Source organism: Dromiciops gliroides, chromosome 5 (assembly GCF_019393635.1).
Source record: "Dromiciops gliroides isolate mDroGli1 chromosome 5, mDroGli1.pri, whole genome shotgun sequence".
Taxonomy (NCBI): domain Eukaryota; kingdom Metazoa; phylum Chordata; class Mammalia; order Microbiotheria; family Microbiotheriidae; genus Dromiciops; species Dromiciops gliroides.
The window spans coordinates 151,984,373-152,006,000 of record NC_057865.1 but is presented as its reverse complement, the minus strand read 5'-3'; the positions used below and the strand labels follow the sequence as shown (position 1 = coordinate 152,006,000).

The window sequence follows — 21,628 nt, the reverse complement described above, 5'->3', positions numbered from 1 at the left end:
ACTACCGCTGCTTTAACCCTCTCCCAGCAGCTACTGTAACTATCCCAGAGGTCTGTAACTTTTTCCCCCTCCTAGAAAGAATTCTCAAGTCTCTGGATGAGGGGACATGGTAGTAGGTAGATAGGCAACTCCTCTCTATACTGAACTGGTATTTCTTCCACCTGTCTCCACCAGCCTCTCACGGACCCCACCCCCCCCTTCACTTCTCTCTGGCCTTGCTATCGTCACCCCCCACCCCCACCCCTCCGCACCTCCCTCCCCAAGTCCGGACACATTCTCCCTGCAGAAATCTCACGCCAGAGGACTTGCCCTGCCCAGGCTGCAGATGCTCTCGGATGCTGTCTTCCTCCTTCTTCATCTGGAGCCTGGGGCAGAAGGAAGAAGCCACGTTGGAAGCAGTGCGGAGCCCACAGAAGGGACCGAGGAGGCCCGGGCTAGAGGCTGCCAGGGCCCCCTTCTCCTCCTCCATTCCTTCCTGTCCATTCTCCCCTCCCCTCGGCCAGCCGCTCTTCTTTCTCCCTTTGCCTCCGCTTGCTCCCCGCCTTCTCCGGTAGGCTGCCAGGCGGACCCAGCCTGCCTTTCTCTGAGCCTTCACTACCGGGTCAAGCTGGGGAGGGGAGGGAGCTCAAGCAGCAGCCCAGAACCCCTCCCCTGCTACCCATCCAACAAACGCTCCTTCCCCTCCTCCTCCCCCCCCCTTCTCCTCCTCCAACCTATCTCCCTTCTTCCCTGCTGCCAGTTACAGTACAACTAGTACACACACCGCAGCTTCCATGGATATCAGCTAACCACACACACACACACACACACACACACACACACACACACACACACACGCACACGCACACGCGCGCGTGCACACACACACATATTCACGCAGCTAGTGACCCCTAGTATCTCAATCCACCCCCCTTTCCCTTTCCCCACCCCCATTCTCCCCCCTCCCTCCCTCAGCAGCGCAGCTACTGCTCCGGCTGCTGCTGCCACCACCGCTTCTCTCCTCTCCGCTGGGGCCACAGCCTTGAGTGTCATTCAAGCGGCCGCCAAACACCACCCCAAGCTCTCTAATCCCAGCTTCAGCCGTCATCCCCTCCGCTTTCCACTTCCCATTCCACACTTCCCCCCCAAAAAGGGAGGGGAAGAAGCAAGCAGGGAGTGGGGCCGAGTGGAGGGAAAGCGAAGTCTTACCCTTTTTACCCCATCTACTCTTCCCTCGTCCTTTCACCTCCCGGACAACCCTAGAAATCGGAGCAGAACAGGGCAGACGACCCTACTGCCATGTCTAAAAGCTTGAAAAAGAAAAGCCACTGGACTAGCAAAGTCCACGAGAGTGTCATTGGCAGGAACCAGGAGGGCCAGTTGGGCTTTGAACTGAAGGGGGGAGCCGAGAATGGACAGTTCCCCTACCTGGGGGAGGTGAAACCCGGCAAGGTGGCCTATGAGAGCGGCAGCAAGTTGGTACCCCGAGGAGCTGCTGCTGGAGGTGAATGAGACCCCAGTGGCGGGGCTCACCATCAGGGATGTGCTGGCCGTGATCAAGCACTGCAAGGACCCCATCCGACTCAAGTGTGTCAAGCAAGGTAGGCACAGCTTTCTTGTTTGTGTGATGGACAGCGAGACTCCGTTCCGGGGCAGGGGAGGGTTGAGGGGCGTGTGTGTGTGCAAAAGGGGGGTGTGTTGTGTGATGGTGGGGTGAGGAGATACAGAGTCATGCCAAAGCAGGGAAGGTTGGAGAGTGCCCGACTTGGGGCAGTTTAAGGACGGGGAAGGGTAGGATACAGATGAGGATGTTGCATGGTATGCAACTTTTTTCTTCTGCAATAGAATGAACTTGGTCTTGAAGGTGAGGGGCAAATTGAATGTGCGTCAGTGGAATCTCTCGGCGTGGAACTAAGAACTGGGGAAGGGAGAGTGGAAAGAGGAAAAACTGGGCAGCAGAAGCAACCGCAGCGGGGCAGGGAAGACTAAGCACTTGATGGGAGAAGGGAGAACTGATAACTGGGGAGATGGGGAGATTCTAGCAACCCGGACTGGAGACACCAAAGTCCATTGCTGGTTAGGAAGGAAAGGACAGATGCCTTTGGGCTCTTTTGACAGCTACTCGGTAACTTTTTTTTCCCTTTCCCCCCCTCCCCCTTCAGTTTGTCATGTGGGTAGATAGCGTCATGTGCACCAACAAATAACACAGGGCAGTATTTAGGCAACCTTGACTTCTAGGAGTGAGACTAGGCACAGACGCAGGGTGCTGGTGCAGTAGAGAGTTGGTACTGGTGCTGGGGGAATCTAAGCAAACTGTACTGCGCTTAGTTGGTTTTTTTCTCCCCATTGATTGAATGGAAGTGCCCTGGAGGAGTCTCCTCTGTGGGCTGGGCTTTCCCCTGGCAGGGGTTATTTGTGGGCGTATTTTTTAGGGAGGAGTGGATGGAAATGCCAGATGGTTACCTCCCCAGGCTCCTTCAACTTTGAGCTCCTGGGAGACTTATCCCTAGGGCCTGTCACTGATGTGGACCTGGGAGGAATGGGCGTGGGGGGAGGAAGAGGGCACGCTGACTGAACTCTGGCAATGTTACTGGCTGTTTCTGTTTGAAGGAAAATGAGATTCCCAAGGAGTGAAGAAATGAGATAAAAGTTTGGCAGAGGGAATAACTTTAAGTAGAATCTCATAGAGACTATTCTTTCCACATGTGTATGAATGCCTTATCATAGCCTTATTTGCACATTTCATGTGTATGGGGGGGTGGTGTATATATGTGTGTGTCTGTGAATATATATATATATATATATATATGTGTGTGGTGTGTGTGTGTGTGTATACCTATCTGACTTTGAGAGATTCTTTTTTGGGGGGGGGCAGTGTATTATAGTCTTACGCATAAAATTACCATCCCTATACAATGTATGTTCATAAGCACAATTGACTAGCACCATAAAACTCTTCAAGATATTTTGGCCCTCAAAAGGACTAGATATAAATAATCAACTAAAAAAAAAAAAGAAATGCCTTGAAAGGGATAACTTAAAGGAGAAAAGGGGTAGGAGAGGGGATTCAATTAGTTATGATAGAGAGGAAAGAAAACAGACCGTTGAGTCAGAAGGACCTATGTTCAAATCTCAACTCAAGCTTGATACATGTGTGACCCTGGCAAGTCATTTAAACCCTAAGCTTCAATTTTCCTGTATGGCAAAAACTGTGTGTGGGGGTGGAAGTGGTGGTGGGTGGGGTGTATAGATGGCCCCTGAGGAAATTTCAAGATTTAGATCGTTTTGATGGCAGCTTAAATTTTTTTTCAAAAATAGAAAAAAAAAATCTTCACAGACTTAATGAAACCTCATTGAGAATGAATCTATAAGGCAGATTCAAATGCAATGTTTTTATGCTTTCCAAAATAACATACCTGAGGCTCATCTATGGGATTTGATTTTTTTTTTCCTTTCTTGTGGTTGTGTTCTATACAGATACAGGAAGCATAGCTTCATTGCAATTGCATCACTTCGAAAGTGAAGAATTATTACTTTTTAAATGCCAGTCAAAATATGTGTATATATGCATATATACATTCATATACACATGTATATATGTTCATATATATGTGTGTGTATGTGTATATATATGTCACGTGTTTGTATAGAGAAAATTTTGTTGAACAAGCATTCTTTTGAACATCACTGTTAACTAGCATTGCTGAGCTTCAGTAGTAGATTGATAATTAATTGCAAGGTGAGGCTTCTGAATCACCATGAATAAGATTATATTCAGTCCTCTGTGACTTGGTGTTGTGTATTATTATGATTCTTTGAAATTTCACAAAATTGTATGGTTTAAACAAAATTCAGCATTCTTCAATTATAACAGATAACAGAAAAGTTTATGTTTTTATTATTCCATGATGGGAATGATACTTGTCCCTGTCAAAGGCCACTTTGCCTTTCTGGGCCTCAGTTTCCTCATCTGTAAAATGATGGAGTTGAAGTAAATGCCTCTGAGGTCTCTTCTAGCTCTAATCCATGATATATATATATATATATATTTTGGTGAGGCAATTTGGGTTAAGTGACTTGCCCAGGGTCACACAGCTAGTAAGTGTCAAGTGTCTGAGGCCAGATTTAACTCAGGTCCTCCTGACTCCAAGGCTGGTGTGCTCTATCCACTGTGCCACCTAGCTGCCCCTAATCCATGATATCTTACATAGCCCTACATTAACCTTTGCTTTTCAAAAAAAACCCCAAAAACAAAACAAAAACAAAAAACTTTGACATAGAAACAACTGGGAATTTAATAATAAACTATGTACCCTTTTTTGTAATGTAAGACACATAGATAACAAGTTTGAAATATGCTCTACTTTCAAAAGATGTTATATATTTTTTAAAGTTTCCATTGATTTATAGTGCATTGTGGAATCACTACTTAACTAAACTAAATGAGGCTAGCTTTGAATAGAATAAAAAGGGTTTGCTTAATCAATAAAGGAGATTATTGTTTTGGTCTGAATCTCTGATTAAATTAGTGCAAGGCTCATCAGCTAAGAAAATTCCCAGGGAAGATGTGCAACTTATAGTCTTAAATATTCGCTTGGGACAGTAGTGAGAGGTTATAGTTTACATTCCCAAGATTATATATACCTGTATCTTCATGATGCCCAGAGTGGCTTGCTATATATTACAATATGATATCTCACATACATGTAATAAATATATTAAACAATTTAGTTTTCAATTTTACTGGAAAAGAGTGATAAATTTACACGCATGTTTCTTAGTTTTGTATTGGATATCCCTAGATGTATCGACATTTTAAAATATTGCCATAGGTAGTTGTCATTTTACTTTGTGTGTTTTAAACACACATTGTGTATTTTTAAAATATTTAGCCAACTTCACAGAAATACCCCTTTTAGCTAAATTGGCACATTTCCAATCCAGAAATAGAATATAAATGAAGAAAATATCATTTCCCCAAATCCAATTTCGATAAATTATTCCTTTTGTGCTTTTAAAATATTAATTTTCATTACCCAAATGATTTGCTCTGAAATAACAGGTTTTGTATTCACTCATTTCATTAAGGAATTGTATTCATAGAAATAATTACTTGAAGAATATTCAATGCTATATATGTATACACATTCACCACACATACATAGACACTCACTATAGTTCATAGCAGCACACAGTGACAGGGAGCATTTTCGTCCCTACATTTCTTGGACTGTGGCTAGCAATGATCCATACCACCTGGTGACAACTAATAGCTATACACCATAGTTTCCTATTTAAGTACTTACAAATGGAAAATAAGAGAAAAGGAAAAAAAAGTTGCATATGTGGAATAAGGGCAGGAGATATGACTTCCCCCAACCCCCCTTCAGCTCCACAGAAGGGAATATTCTACCCATTGCCCATTTGAAGACTCCAACAAATAAAATGAAACAGGATTACCGAATCTAATTTTGTATTCCTTTATAGAAAGTTGCTTATATATTCCTTCCTTTTGGTTGGAACAAGACATATTCTTTCTCATAATAAACATTCACTTTTTCCTCACATTATTTGAGCTAGCGAATAAGAGGGGGAGTTGTGTAGCAAATAAACATTTTGGTAACTTGGTACTTTCTTTGATTATAAAATATCCTTATCATCCTGAGACAAAGTTTAATGAAGATGATATTTTCATTTGGAATAACTATAAATGATATTTGTGTAAAATGTACTGATACACTTTTTACGAAAACAGAAACTCTTGAAAGGACAATCAACTGTTTGCCTTTTTAACATATGAGGGGAGATTAATCTTAGAGTGAAATCACAGCCAGGAGCATGGAAGTACAGTCACTATTCATAACATTTACAAGTGAGATCTTTCAGCACATGCATTATAAGCACATTTCCTTTCAGTGACTTTGAAACTCAAACATGCAAATTTTCAAGGAGCAAAATGTACCACAGATCTCATCTTAGATTCTTTCTACTTTTAAACAATGGCATTCCAAAACTCATTAAAAATAGCAGAGTAAAAAGTTATAATTCCTTTTCCAATTATGTCAATCATAAGATATGGTAACATTGTGAAGTTTTTAAACTTATAAGACCTCTCAAATTTTCAGTTAGAGTTGAGGACTAATAATATATCTAGAAGCAAAAGGATGTACATATTTTAAAGTTATAATCCAATTCAAAGATATGGTCTAGTTTTTTTTTTTATTGTGAAGATGGAATTAAGTCCTTTTCTTTAAGTGAGAAATTAATCCTGTCATTAGAGGTAATATCCTTAAGTAAGATGAACTATTCAGTAGAGGCTTCAGATTTGTCCCTCCTGATGCTGAGTATAGCTGTAATGCAACAGCTACTTTATACAAAATTAGTATCTTTCACCACACTTTTATTCTGTCATTAACTCCTCCCTTCTCTGCCACTGAATCATTTAACCTCAAACTGTCAACCACCACAGTCCTTTGGACAATTATAGGGTTGGGGAGAGAGAGAGAGAGGAGAGAGATAGAGAGAGATAGAGAGAGAGAGAGAGAGAGAGAGAGAGAGAGAGGGAGGGAGAGAGAGTGAGCTTGGAAAGAAAAGAAGATCTGGATATAAATTATATTTGTTATTGGCTGTGTACCATGAAGAAGTCACGTAACAGGATTGAGCCTCCATTTCCGATATATTAAAATGGGTTGACAATAACTCTATTACCTACCTATCAGGTATTATATATGTAAACCAATTTGCCTAACTACAAATTGCTATATTAATATCAGTTGTCATCATCCTATCTATTTTAGCTGTGTATCATTTTATGATAAGGGTAAACTAGTTTGTTAGTTTGCTCATAGATATTCTATAATGATAAAGCTTAATTAGACATTATATTTTTTCAGCCACCTAATTTTGCTAATGAGAACAAAAAATGATCCAGAGAGAAGAGAAGGTATTTGCCTTAAATATGACCCAGAAGTTAGTGTCACAGTTGGGACTGACCATAATTCAAAGACCAGAGCTATTTGCATTACACAAGGAAGCTTTAGAGTTAGAGATACAGGTTTCATATGAAGAACCATTAGGAAAAAGATTACATGTATTTATTTATACACATCATATTCAAAAGACCTACAAAAGACATAAGCAAGAAACCAATCCAAAGAGCAGAATAGGAAGTTGCATATGTGAGGGAAGTAGTGAGCTAAAAGAAAATAGTATCTTCTCTTAAATTTTATAACTTACTAGAAAGCTTTTTTCTCCCAATAGCTTGCCTGCTGATATGAAGTGAGAACCTATCTTGGCAACTTAGGTTTCATTTACTTTGAAAATACTTTTTATCCATTTTATCAAATGAATGCATATCTTCCTAACTTTTTTAGAACTGAAAAATTCATTCACATCTCTATCAGTAAAGAATTCAATCTTTTGGTCTCATCCTGGCATAATCAAATGCTACAATATTTCAATGTGGGTGCCCAATTGTATATATTTTAAGTCCTCAGAGTACTTTAGAGCTGCATTTTGGTGGTCTACTTTGAAAATCAAATCACATAATTCATTGATTCCCAGATATCTAGGAATTAGGGCACCCTCTTGCTGTTTTTGTTGAATTCTTTATGTTTCTATCCTTTCACTTCCAGAAACAGTAGATGACATTCTTAAAATTGAAAAAAAATAAAAATGATTTTGAAAAAAATTTTCTCAGAATAAGAAAACATTTTAAAAATTGATTTGAAGGGTTATTGTAGTATTTATAGAATAAAGGACTAAAGTCTTTGGCATTATGATGACAACTTTATCACTTCATTTTTGGTAGGTGTTTGGGACAATGTCTAGAACTGTGGTTTTCATTGTTATAGTGCATCAACTAGTATGGAAACTGTTTATATCTACAATCGATAGTCAGCTCATTTATAATTTAGTTCATTAGAGACTTTCTTGAGCACACTGGTTAAAATGTGGACTTGGTCCAGAATCACACAGGTCTACAAGCATTTATTGGGATCCCAATTAATCAGGGCCACTCTGAAGAGGGGGCTTTCTGGGTGGCCCTCCTATATGAGTTACCCCCTGCTAGTCACTGGCTCATTTTTTATTATAAATTGAAAGTATATAAAATTATTGGCATGACTTGCGTAAGTGATTTGATACAGAAAAGGAAAGATTTAAGGTAATCATTAATAATAGCCATAGAAAGCCAACTTGATAAGTTACATATTAAAAGACTGCCCTGGTATTCATGTCCTTATTGTCACATAAATTACCCATTTTTATAAGAGAAAGAGATAATGCATTTTATTGGGATTTATAATCCCCTCTGAAAATGATACCATTCTAGCTCTTGTGTTAAAAAATAAAAGAAAAAAAGAGAAAATGATGCCATTCTATACTAAAGTCTGGAAAAAATTTTAAGAGGTATATTGAAATTCATTCAGTGGCTGTGGTAATGTCTGAAGTCAAAGGTAAAATGTTTGAAAAATTAAGCTAGCTTTTGTGTCATCTTGTTGACTATGAACTCTATTTTCATGTATATTATCCAGGATCCATTAAAATAAAAGTTTCATAGTAATTATGGCATTTATTTTGTTGTTGTATTATTTAGATGAGTTGTTTGATTTCTTGACCCATATGACTTATTGTATACTTCTTACCCCAGTCATTACTCATTACTTTGGCCTACTAAAAAGGGGGCTGCAGTACTGGTATCACAACACTTATGTTGCATGCAACAAGAATGTATGCAAACCAAATAATTCAAAATGAGAAATAAATTGTGTTAGTAGTTAGCACTGCTTTTTTTCTTGAACTTTATATTCTGAACTTAGAAAACACCAAAGAAAATACATTTCCACATAAAAAGTAGATAAATGAGAATTATATGTGAATTCACTAATGTCTATGATTTACAATCTCATTTTAGTGTATAATAAAATTAAATTATTATTTTAAAGTTAACGTGTACATCTGTGTTTCCTTCTCTAATTCCTTCTCTTCTCTATTGTATATTTCACAAAAATTTTAATGGTTATTTTATTTCTTTCCTTTTTGTAAGGGAGGGGTAACACTATGGCTAGTTATGTGCTCCAATTCCTCTTCCAATAGGAAAAAAAAGACCAGTGTAAGGAGAATTCTTTTAAATAATAATAGTCAAGTAAAACAAATCACAGTTTCTCATGTTCAAAAGTAGTGTTTGTGTAACCTTAGGAGATATCTGCCTGAAGACATATGGATTGTAAGCAGTGATTTGTGAAAATGAAGCACGAAGTAGATTTATAACTTTTCTATACTTTATATAAATTTTGAGGAAGAAATCTATATTTTTTGCTGTTCAACTTTTGTGTTTATGGATATTTATAAGAAATGTTACTTTCGATTACTTATATTAAATCTTCTCTCAAAGTTACCAGGGAAATTATTCGTGTGATACTTTGTTATTTAATGGAGGGTACCAAAATGTTTTTAAAAATTAGAGATTTTTGAACATATGATTTTCTTTGTTGTTGTCACGTCTGAATCTTTATGACCCCCATTTCGGGCTTCCTTGACAAAGATTCAGGTGTAATTTGACATTTCTTTCTCCAGCTCATTTTACATATGAAGAAACTAAGGTCACCAGGGGTAAGTGACTTAGCCAGGTTCACAGAGGTACTAAATATTTGAGGCCAGAGTTGAACTCAGGTCCTCCTGCCTCCAGAGTTGGTATCTGCTGTACCGCCTCATATTACACATAGTAAGCTTTTTTTTTTTTTTGTGAAGCAATGGGGGTTAAATGACTTGCCCAGGGTCACACAGCTAGTAAACGTCAAGTGTCTGAAGCTGGATTTGAACTCAGGTACTCCTGACTCCAGGGCTAGTGCTCTATCCACTGCGCCACCTAGATGCCCCAACACATAGTAAGCTCTTAATAAATGCTTATTGAATTTACTTGGAAATGTTTTTTCCAAAGCCGAGGAGCACCCAAAAGATCGTTTAGCACAGGCCTTGAAATGATAGCAACTAAAGAAGCTGTTCTCCTTTGGGAAAGACCATTTGTAGGAGGGTAGTATAACCTTGAGGGAAGTGATGCCACAGAGGAGAGGAAAGAAAAAAGAGAATAACTGTCATCAAAGGATATCAGGCAGATGGTGTCTTTGATATTCAAACACAGCCTCAGCCCATTGCAAACTTAAAGGAATTACTAGTATCTTTATGCATTATCTGAAGAATAAGTAATTTTTAAATCAAAACTTTTGCTTTAAAATGATGCTGGTCCTCTCTGTATCCTCTCAAGGGGTGAGATTAGTAGAAAATATGAAATGTTTTTCACAATCACAGAACATATTATCACAGATATTGATCTGGATAGAACCTGAAAGGTTTTCTTGTCTAACTTCCACATTGCTTAAATGAGGAAAAATGGAGCCAGAGGGGAGAAATGTCTTGTCTAAAAAGTCAGAGGCAATAGGTGACCTCTGACCCCAGATCTATTGTTTTTCCCTGTTTAAGGTAGATATCCTTTCATTTTTCATCCAGCAGTGTGATCACAGTATTGATAGCCATAAATAGAGAGAAGAAATAAGAGCTTCTTTCCAAAGGTGATGAAATTATGAATGAAATGAAATGCTTGTAGAAGATCTGTCAGTTGAGAACAAGACTAATCCATATGAGTATGACTCTAGTAGCTATTTCCTATACCACACTCCCCAACCCAGTAGCAAGAGCAGGTTTAATCTGTTTTATATTAGCCAGAAAATCAATAATTTTGGCTCCCCATATATATGAGCATGGTAAATAGTATCCTCATTTTATTGGATTCATAGCACATATAAATATTTTCTACATAGGACAAAGAGATATATTCTATCTATTCATCACTATGTATTTATTTTTTTGTGCATTTTCATGGTACAGGAATTCTTTTAATTTTGTAATGGACAACATCCCTTTATCTAGAAATACCTACTTCTGTAGCAGACAGAGTACTCCATCTACTAATGAAGATTACAGTAAATCTTTGAGCAGAGAACTCCATGAGTTGTTTTGCCCTCAAAAATTCATTTCTTCATATCCAACTCTCTGGCAATAAGATTCCTGTGTATAAGAAGATGATGAGTCAAACAAGGTTTACATTATCTCTCCATATGCACTGTGTATTCTTATTCTTTTATAGTACCATTAAAACTTGATAATATGATTAAGATTATGAACAATTAGGAAAATTTAAAAATAGGAATATCACAGAGAGGTTTCATACAGGGAACTATGAACCTTTTCCTAGAATGTAGAATGAGCTAGAGGTTGTATTCTACCAGCACAGCCTTTAAAGATTCATGTTTACTTTTGCATTCTGATGAGGCACAAAGTTACACTCAGGGAAACTGAGGTTAAATAGCCATATGAGATTTGGTATAACAAAGACAAAGCTCATGTGAAAAGTATTTAATACTTTTCAATTATCAACAAATTCCAATGTTTTTTTTTTTCCCATATGCTATGGGAGTAGGTTTTTAGAGTTAGTATATAGTTGTTGTTTGTCCTTCATTCTCAAAGAAGACCACAACATTGGGGTGGTGTCAAGACTTGCAGTGAATTGGATTTAAGTGAGCCAGGGCTGTAGTACATAGTAATAGGAAAGGCACAGTCAGTTGATAGTTTTAACCTCTTTCCTAAGGACAATCCTTCCTGAGTTTTCGCAATAAACAGCAACATTGACAGGTTTCATTTTTAGTTTCTTTTCATGTTCCTTGCCTGCTCTTAGGGAAACTATTTTTTAAAATTTTACAAACGGATATACAATAAGGAAATGTAGCAAGACCCATGGCATAGCAACTTCTCAAAAGGGGAGCATGGTATGATCTATCACCTTGTTCGTGGGGAAAGTAGGCTCAAGTTTTAAGAGCTTGCTACAAATATCCCCCCACCAAATGTAATTCTGGGTACATGATAACTAATGGAGGAGCTGTTCCTTTGCTTACGGAGCATGTCTTAGTAACCAGGTCAGTTTACTGCTGGTCTGAATCAAGCAGGATGTTCCTCAGGGCTGATGCCCATATGGGGTTTGGCTATGGTGACAACTGGCAGACTCTGTTTTGTACACCTTTTGCTGGACCTCTAGTGACTCTTCAGACATTTCAAAGTGCCATTTTTGATACCCATTCATCTAAGAGCAGGAAGGTATAGTCATGGGAGGGACAAATAAAGAAGAGGCATCAAATATTCATGGCCCCATGTGAGTAAGCTAATGCTACCATTTTCTGTTCTCCTGCCCCCATCCTGATGCTTTTCAATAGCTCTTGCCTTGCCCTCCAACCAGAGAAGTGACTAATTTTTTAGTGAATGTTATAATGTTCAAAGTATAAGAGGGAAGGGATCAAGGCTATGTATACCCTTAAAGTGGATGCTGAGACTTGAATATTTAAGACTTAATTATTTTCTCCTGTTCAAATCAATTAAACAAACAATTGTTAAATACTTTCTAACTGGAACAAACTTTGTAGAGTTCTGAGTTATAGACAAATGATAAATATTGTAAGACTTTATTCATGTCTCGGGAATTTATCTGTTCAAGTTGAGGACATAAAATTTGTACACAAATAATTATGATATAAAATAAAATATGACAAGTTTATGAAAGAGCTATAAACAAATTGCTATGCAGAAAGGAGGGTTCATTTCTAGTTTGAGTGAAAAGTAAAAGCTTCATGAATGAGGTTGCATTTGAACTGGGCCTTGATAGATGAGAAAGATTTCAAAAGAGGATGAAACTGAGGCAGAAGCCACTGCATATATTCAAGACAAAGTGAAATTAGATACCAGAACCAGAAGAGACTTGAATCAAAACCTATATATTAATAAGATTATTGATTTAGAACTGTTAGGTAATTGAATCTAGTCCAAATGCCTCATTGTACAAGTAAAGAACCTAAGGCATAGAGTGGTTAGGTGATTTACTGAAGGTCACATGAGTCATAAGTTGTAGAAGTAGAATTTGAGTACAAGTTTTATAATTCCAAAACCACGAAGCCTTATTAACTTTTTACCATAATGCTATACCATATCATCTTTTCTTGTAATAATTGCCTCTTCAGGGGCAGCTAGGTGGCACCCCTGGATAGAGCACCGGCCCTGGATTCAGGAGGACCTGAGTTCAAATCCGGCCTTCAGAGGACACTTAACACTTACTAGCTGTGTGACCCAGGGCAAGTCACTTAACCCCAATTGCCTCACCAAAAACAAACAAAAAAACCAAAAGATTACATTGTATATCCTGGCATATAATATTTCCCCTCTTCTCTAAAAGGTAGAGATTGATGAGGCAGTCTTTCAGGGGTCCCTGTTTCTAAAATTCTGAGCTTCTGTTTGCTAATTCTAAAATAATAATTAATTTTTAAATCCTCAAAAGTGATGTGAAATTGGAAATGTGTAGCTAAAATACAGAGAAGTATAATAGTGGTTCTTCCCTAGATAAATTAGCAATTCATACAATATATAGTTAATGTTTTAATTAACATGACATTTTGAATCCCAAGAGATCTTGTTATAAAGGACGATATCTAATTTGTTGAAACTCATATGCCTATTTTTAATTTCTCCTCATTTTTAATATGTGTAATTATCTCAAATTTTGGAAGTACTATAAATGAATATACAAAATGTATGTATTAACAATATAAGATCACAAAATGTATGTATTAATAATATAATAAAGATAATTTCTTCAGAAAAAATATAACACACCCCTTCCCCCAAAACACCCCTTAAACACAGACTAAGAAAGAAAAGATACACACACATACAGATATACACACATATATACATATATTAATGTATGAATATGTGCATGTATTTCAGTTAGTTAGTCAACAGTAGTGAACCAGCTTTAATTAAATACTTACTATGTGCCAGCCATTATGTTATTTCCTGGTTATTAAAAAAAGGGAGGATGAGGGAAGCAATACCTATTCTCAAGGAGCTCACAGTCTAATGGAGTAGAAGACATGCAAGCCACTCTGTACATACATTATTGTTGTTATTTGTCCTTTGTTATTGAAGTGGTGCATGACATCAGCCCAGTGTCATAACTTGCACTGAATTGGAATTAAGTGAAGGAAGGCCACCAACCTCACTCTCTCCTCCAGAGCCATTTGGGTCCAGTGGCAAGATATATATCAGGAAGACTGGATATTTTTTTAAGGCAGTTGGGGTTAAGTGACTTGCTCAGGGTCACACAGCTAGTATGTGTCTGAGGTGAGATTTGTATTTAGGTCCTCCTGCCTCTAGGGACAGTGCTCCATTGACTGTGCTACGTAACTGCCCCCTACATATATAAGGGATAATCAACAGGGGGAGGCACTAACAGGGGGATTGGGAAAGATTTCTTATAGAAGGTTGGATTTTAGCACAGACTTGGATGAAGCAAGAAAGATAGGAGATTAAATTGAATAGGGAGGGAATTCCAGAAAAGGAGGACAGCAAGTAAAAATGCCTGGGCTCAGAAGATGGAATGTATAATATGAGGAAAAGCAATGAGGCCAGAATCATTAGATTGCAGTGCACTAGGATGGGGATGGGGATAATGGATAATGGATAATGGATGAATAATTAGATATAATAATATTGCAAAGGTAGGAAGGGATCACATTATAGTAGTCGTAGGCCTCCACCAGTGGCGGACAACCATGGATCGGCGCCTTGAAGAGCCACAGGCCACAGTGTGGCTGTGCAGTCCGATATGGGAGCCGCAGCTCCTGAGTGACTTATAACCAGTAACTGCCACATCCTATGTTGTATCTACCCCATGAGGAGTAGCTGGAGTGTCATCTCCAGGGCGCTGGCCTGGGGGGATCAATATGGAAAACAAGCTGTTGCCCATGCAGCAGGTTTTCCCTCTCCGCGACATTGGTGAGCTTTAAAAACCACAGGATTTTATATTTGTTTCTGGAGGTAATAAGGAGCCACTAGAATTATTGGATCATTATTGAATTGAATGGGAGAGGAGAGGATGAAGTGATGAGATCTGATTTTTAGGAAGATTAATTTAACAGTTAAGTGGAGAATGAGCTTTAGTGCAGAGACACTTGAGGCAGTGAAACCTATCACTAAGCTAATATAATAGTCCAGACTTGAGGTGATGAGGGTTCTATCAGAGTGGTGGCAGTCTCAGAGGAAAGAATGAGATGTACAAAAGAAAGTGATATTAAATTAGTGTAGCTTCAGAAACAGTTGAGGGATGACCAATATGGTATTTGCTGTCTGACAACTCCAGGGAGAAATTGCCAGGAGCAAAACAGAGGCATGAACACAATGTTCATATATCTGACCAAGAGCCCTTGATACTGTCAGTGTGTGAGGGCTTGTGAAAGATTATGGCAAATTGGTTGCCTAGAGAAATCATTGGTATGTTTAATGCCAGGTTCCACAAGTGGCATGCTGGCATGAGTCTGATTGAATGGATGATGCTTTCACGCTTTCCCAGTCACCAATGTAAGGAAGCAGGGCTGGTGTCCTTGCTCTCATGCTTTTTACCTTGATGTTTACAACAATGTTTGTCAGATGTCTTCAAGGAGGGTAAGAATGGGCATCAAGGTCAGTCACTACCGAGATGGTAAATTATTTAACTTGAAAGGGCTACAAGCCAAGACTAAAGTGGAGGAAGAGTTTGCATATAACTTTTTGTTTGCAGATGATTGGGCACTTAATGCTGCCTCTGAGACTGAGATGAAATAGAATACAGATTGATTCTTTGCCACTTGTGCTAATTTTGGCCTGACAATCAACATCCATATGTGGAACCCTTGGTTACAGTAAACAGAGATTTTGAATAATGTGCATAAGTTCACCTACCTTGGCAGTATATTTTCAAGTGGTGTACACATAGATGATGAGGTTGATGCATATATTATCAGAGGTAGCTCAGTATTTGAGAAGCTATGAAGGAAAGTATGTGAGAGAAGAGATATTACCAAAACGAAGGTCTACAAAATTGTTGTGCTGATCTCACTGTTGTATGCCTGTGAAACTTGTACTGTATACCAGCACCATGACAGGAAACTGAATTGCTTCCATTTCAGTTGTCTTAGGAAAATTCTGAAGATCACCTAGCAAAATAAGACACTGTAAAGAAGTCCTTTCATGAATGAACTGCCAAGCATTAAAGCTCTACTGTAGAGACTGCAACTCTGTTAGGTTGGACACCTTGTTTGAGTACTAAATACACATTTTTCTCAAAAGATTATTTTACAGAGAATGCCCACAAGGCAAGCACTCACATGGAGGTCAGAGGAAGTGATACAAGAAGACTGTTAAGGTCTCTCTGAAGAACTTTGGAATCAATTCTGAGACATAGAAGACACTGACACAGGACTGCCCAGCATAAAGTGCCTGCATCAAAGAAATTGCTTTGCTTTATGAGCAAAACAGAATTATAGTAGCTCAAAAGAAATGTGAGATGTACAAATTTATAGACATGTCCACTTCAAATGTTCATATGGGCTATTTGTTACTGACCTGTGATAGAGCCTTCTGAGATCATATTGGTCTGATAAGCTACAGTCAGACACACTGTACATCGACCCTGACACAGTGATGCCATTTTGGTCTTCCTCGAGCAGAAAGGACCATAAAAGTACTCTCAAATAAGTACATCTCTCTTTGACTACTGTGATATGTAGAGGCAGGTCCTAAATTAGGGATCAAATAAAAAGACAAATTGGAACCCATTTTAACAGAAAGATTTTAGTTCCTGTTACATGATCACAGTCAAGAGAAATACTAGGGGAAAAACTTAGAGGAACTGAAAAATCTAACAAGAAAGAGAAGTCCATAAGAGAAATGACACAGTGTATTCAGCACTGGTCATTTGATTTATCACTGTGTGTTAACTTTAGTTATGAAATTTTGAAGCACAAACCATTCCTATGTAGTATACTCACAAACCGCCTGTCATCAAAATTTCAGTTAAGATATTTTAAAGTGTTAAACATATGACATATAATATATTACTTGTTTGGTGCTTCTGCCATGGGCAACAAAATAAATATTAATAATTGATAGTGTTTTCATCTGAAGTGCTGCTAAAGTATTTGCTGTTTAGGTATTTTTTTCATTTAAGAATAACTGACTTTTAATTGTAGAAGAACAAATTGTATAACTCAGTATTCTGCTTTGGAAATGAGTCTTTTATTCCACCATCAAATCAAGCTATAGCAATAAAAACTGGACTTCTCCTTTCATCCATCCTACAGGGAGAACGTGCATTTTCTTTAATTCAAAGACCACAAAAGCTAAGTGGAATGACTTCTGATTCATATGGGTGATATTTTGAGATCAGTTACTGCTGTGATGTTCCTGAGATATATTTGGTTTCAACACTGCAAATGCATTGCTCTCTCTAAGTTGTCCTAGAAAATCTGTACTATTTTTCACTGAGGCCATCACTATAATAAATTGGTTTCCATTGAAAACTAATATTCTTCAGACTTACCTATGTGGGGAATGTTTATAGCATTCTTCTTTTGGGATACTGAGGTTATTTGTAGTAGTAAAAATATACTAGGAGTCAGAAAACGATATGTCAACCATGTGATCTTGCAAAAGTCATTCAATCCAAACTGTGGACATCTGGATAAGCCACTGTATTTGTGGATGAGGAAAAAGTTGTCTACAGATATGAAGAAACTTAACTAGCTTATCTAAGTGTCAGAATGTAAATTAGAACACAGGTAATAAGACTCCAACTCCAGCACTCTTTTTATTGTGACATGCTGAATTCCACTCCTCTCTGGGACTGTTTCCTCAAGTGTAAAAATCAGGGAGTTAAACCAGATGATTCCTTTCCACTCAAAATCCTATGATCCATTTAACCATAAACCACTATACATTTCTAAGGCACAATTCTTTAAAATCTAAAGAGATTTGTAATATCTATGTGGGTACTCTTACTGATCAAGATTGCAAATCCTCCATGCCTCAGTTCTTAGGATTTTTGAGCACTACAATTTGATCACCTGGGTCTAATAAGCTTCTGATGAGGCTCTCTGCAAGTATCTGGCTTAGTCTTTAGACAACAAACAATTCATTGCTAATCACCTCCATGTTATAGTAAAGCATCAAAATAGAAATTTAAAGAACAAAGGTATTGGAATTGTAGTCACTATGATTATTTTAGAGACTTGCCCCAAGGGAATAATGTGACATACTATGAATTGTGTCTAGTTTAACACTGTATTTTATAAAACATAAAGAAAAGGAATATACACTCCATTATTTGCTTTTCTATCCAATTTCATCAGAATTGGTATGCTGATTTTTTTGTTAATAACCTCTCATAAATATTTTTTCTTTTCAATTTATCTAGACAAATAGAAGAAGTTATTAATATCTATTTCCCTAAGGAACTTTATTTCCTTGGGGTCATAAACTGAGAGGTCTTCTTAATACAACTAATAAATACTATAGGTCATAAGGTACCTCTATAATACTTTTATATGTACTCAAATCTCAACAGTGGTAGGACCAACATAAGTTTGCTTTTTTTATGATTTATTTAGTTTGATCTCCCCAGTCTTTTTACCCAAAGCAAGAAGTGTTGACATGCCTTCTTTAGAATATGCAAATGAACTATACCTATCTTCCAGTACTGAATCAAAATTTTTGAAATTAATTAATTGCTTTCTTACAGAATCACACACATTAAAAAAAAAAGCTTACAGTATCATTTGAAAACATCTTTCATTTTGTTGTCTCATTGCTCACAGCAGTAACAACAATGGGGCTGTTATAATAAAACAGTTTAAAGAGAAGGAGAATAAAACACTATAAGCTAGCAAAGTCTTTATAATCTCCTCAAACAATAATACTGTGTTTCACTGAACTTTTTTTTTAGCTAGAGGATTTCTATGAACTTAAAAGTCTCTTCTGTCACTTAGCTTTGCATCATGAGAAAGTTCCCCCTTAGAAACCAAATAGCTCTCATTTGGACTCTTTCCCCCCTCAATGATTGTTAGTCTTACAGCCACAGTTCAGTGAAAATCTGATATTTGTTTACATTCAACAGCATCCAGATACATTATAAATATTGCATTTCTGAAAACATATCTACTTGTAAAATATAAACTGGGAGATTTGGCTTCAAAGAACTGTCTTATCTCAGGTGTTTCACTGTAGTATGCAGAATGCTCACATGGAGCTTATACCTAGTATTACTTGAGTTGCAGATTTATTTCATCTTGTCTAGCAGCATCAGCTATTTCCTTCTGCTGCTTCCAATTATTATGATTATTTCCAGGCTGAGTGAAGATTGGCAAAAGCAAATATAGAATGGGAGAAAAGAGAATAGCCTATTCCCCCAAGCTAACATTCAAGCTTATCAGTCTTTATTTAACTGCAGAAACTGTTTATTAATATTTGGAGCTAGCTTTCTCAGGTTGATTTTTGTCCTTTTTGGCGTTACAGCCATAAACTCTGTGTGTGCTCAGAGCACAGTTTAGCAGTATAATGCGGCATGGATCTAAGTTATTTACTTCTTTGAATACTGTGGATAAGATAGTTGTCCTCCTAAAATGGTGGAGTTGATGAAGCAGGATAGTGAATTTTTATAATACTCTTGCTGCAATAATATAGGAAAAAGTGAAGTAGGAGGGAAAGATACTTTTAATTCTACATACTGAAAATATTAACATTTCACTATACATAGCACCCATTACCCCCCAAAGCTGCATATTTATACACATATATGCATACACATGCAATATTTATATATGCCTTCTTAGACATATCTCTATCTAAATCCATGAATGGAGGTCTTTTTTCTCTATGATCTCTATATAGCTATGTATATTATCATGAAAACTACTAAATATACATCTTGGACAATAGTCAGTTTCTTGATTGCCATACATGTAGTAGACTTAGAAAGGATGTAAATTTGCTAGTCAGATTGGGTAGGAGGCAGACCACACATTTATGCTGGTTGTGTCCTTTTATAGACCATTTCTAACATTCTGGAAAGAGGGATTGTTCTCTTGCCCTCAAGGACATTGGTGATATGACAAGCACTTCTAAGAGGTTGGTATATTTTCTAATAAATTAGGCCTGTATATTTTAAATGAAAATGGATATCCAGCTGGAATGGAAAAGAGAAGAACAATTAGATGTTGACTTTCAGTGAGGTTAATTCTGTCATCTTTTTTTCTGTGTTTATATTTCTGAGGACTGGAACAAAATCTAATTCTATCTCTGCAGTGAATATATAAAATACAGAAAGGGCAAATAACTAGAATGTATTTAAATGTAATATGTTTTCTAGTGAAGTAAATATAAGTGCTTTTATGTCATTGGACTTAAATGTGTTAAAAATCAAATTAGAATTTTTAATTCCAAAATTTTAATTATATCCCATGTAAATTTAATCCTAAACTATATTGAATGGTTATATATTTTTTCTATCTATATTAAGTACTTGCATGTATTGTATATCAATATTATATTGGTATATGGTCCAGTAGTTAGCATTATTTTTTACATTGCATAACTTTTTTGTTTTATTTGCTGACACTTTTTGTAGTTTATCAAACAATCTGTTTTTTTTCACTGATTCTTTGTTCTATGTACAGTTCAATTTATGAAATATTCCTTGAGCATGCTTTGTTCTGCAAAAGCCAATTCTTTCTGGGGAGTGTCAGGGACGGCTTTCCAGAAGAAAGAAAAAAAACACTACAGACACAGAGGAGAGGTAAAAATGACAATTTTAAAAATTGAAAGGAATCAAAATACTTGATTTTTATGGAATTGTCAGTAGGACTTGGAATGGTGTTTGTATTCAAGTTTTTATAATGTTATTGTGTATACCAAATTTTATTTAATCCAAATTTTATTTAACAAGGAAAACATAATTCTTAGTAAAGTATGCAGTATTTTTAAAAGAGGCAGGTAAAATTTCATCTTTAATGCATGAAGCATTACAAATAGTTTTACTATAAGTAATTTTAGTATAAGCTACATACACCCAATACTCTATTATAAGCCAGATATTTCTTCTGGAAATTTACATTATACACTCTCCAAGTACCTCTTCTCCTCAATAACAGTTTTTAAGGAGCCAAGGGTAGTAGCAGCTACTCACCAACTGTAAGAAAATTCCCTGAAAGTATTTCATAGATGAGATACATATCAAGTATTTTTAGGCATAAAAACACGGACACATTTAGTTTCAAGGAAACAGAATTTTTCTGACTTAAAAATAATGCCAACTAAAGCACTTAAAAAACACTTAAAAATTTTAATGTCATGGTAATTGACCTGAAATTTGTTCTAATTCAACACAATGATGTAGAATCAGTTTAAATACATTTTTTTTCAAATTGTTATTTTTTTGTGGCTAACCAAATCTTTAGAGACAAGTCTGATTGTTCATTAATCCATATAAAATTTACAAACCATTATTGTAGCATTTATATGTATTTAATTTTCATCTTATATTTACTAACAAATCTAGTTATAATTCCCTTTTTATTTTTGAATTTTAATGCCTTTTCCTTTTATGACAAAATATTTTTTTCTTAAAGTACCAACACCCTCCTTTATGACAAAAACAAATATTTTGGCCAAATCAAAAGTAATTTCCTATAATTGTATGGCTCATTTTTCATCTGTAATAACTCACTTCTCTACTGAGAAG

At 36.9% G+C, this 21,628-nt stretch overlaps 1 protein-coding gene across 1 annotated transcript in view; it reads left to right on the top strand.

Annotated features, from left to right (window-relative positions):
• The first annotated feature begins 988 nt into the window (after positions 1–988).
• The window catches only part of MAGI2 (membrane associated guanylate kinase, WW and PDZ domain containing 2), a 1,715,773-nt gene continuing 1,695,133 nt past the window's right edge, over positions 989–21,628 (top strand). The window contains 2 exon segments of the mRNA XM_043965407.1: positions 989–1,461; positions 1,463–1,580. Of these exon segments, the coding sequence (XP_043821342.1) occupies positions 1,279–1,461; positions 1,463–1,580 (301 nt within the window). The 5' untranslated portion in view covers positions 989–1,278.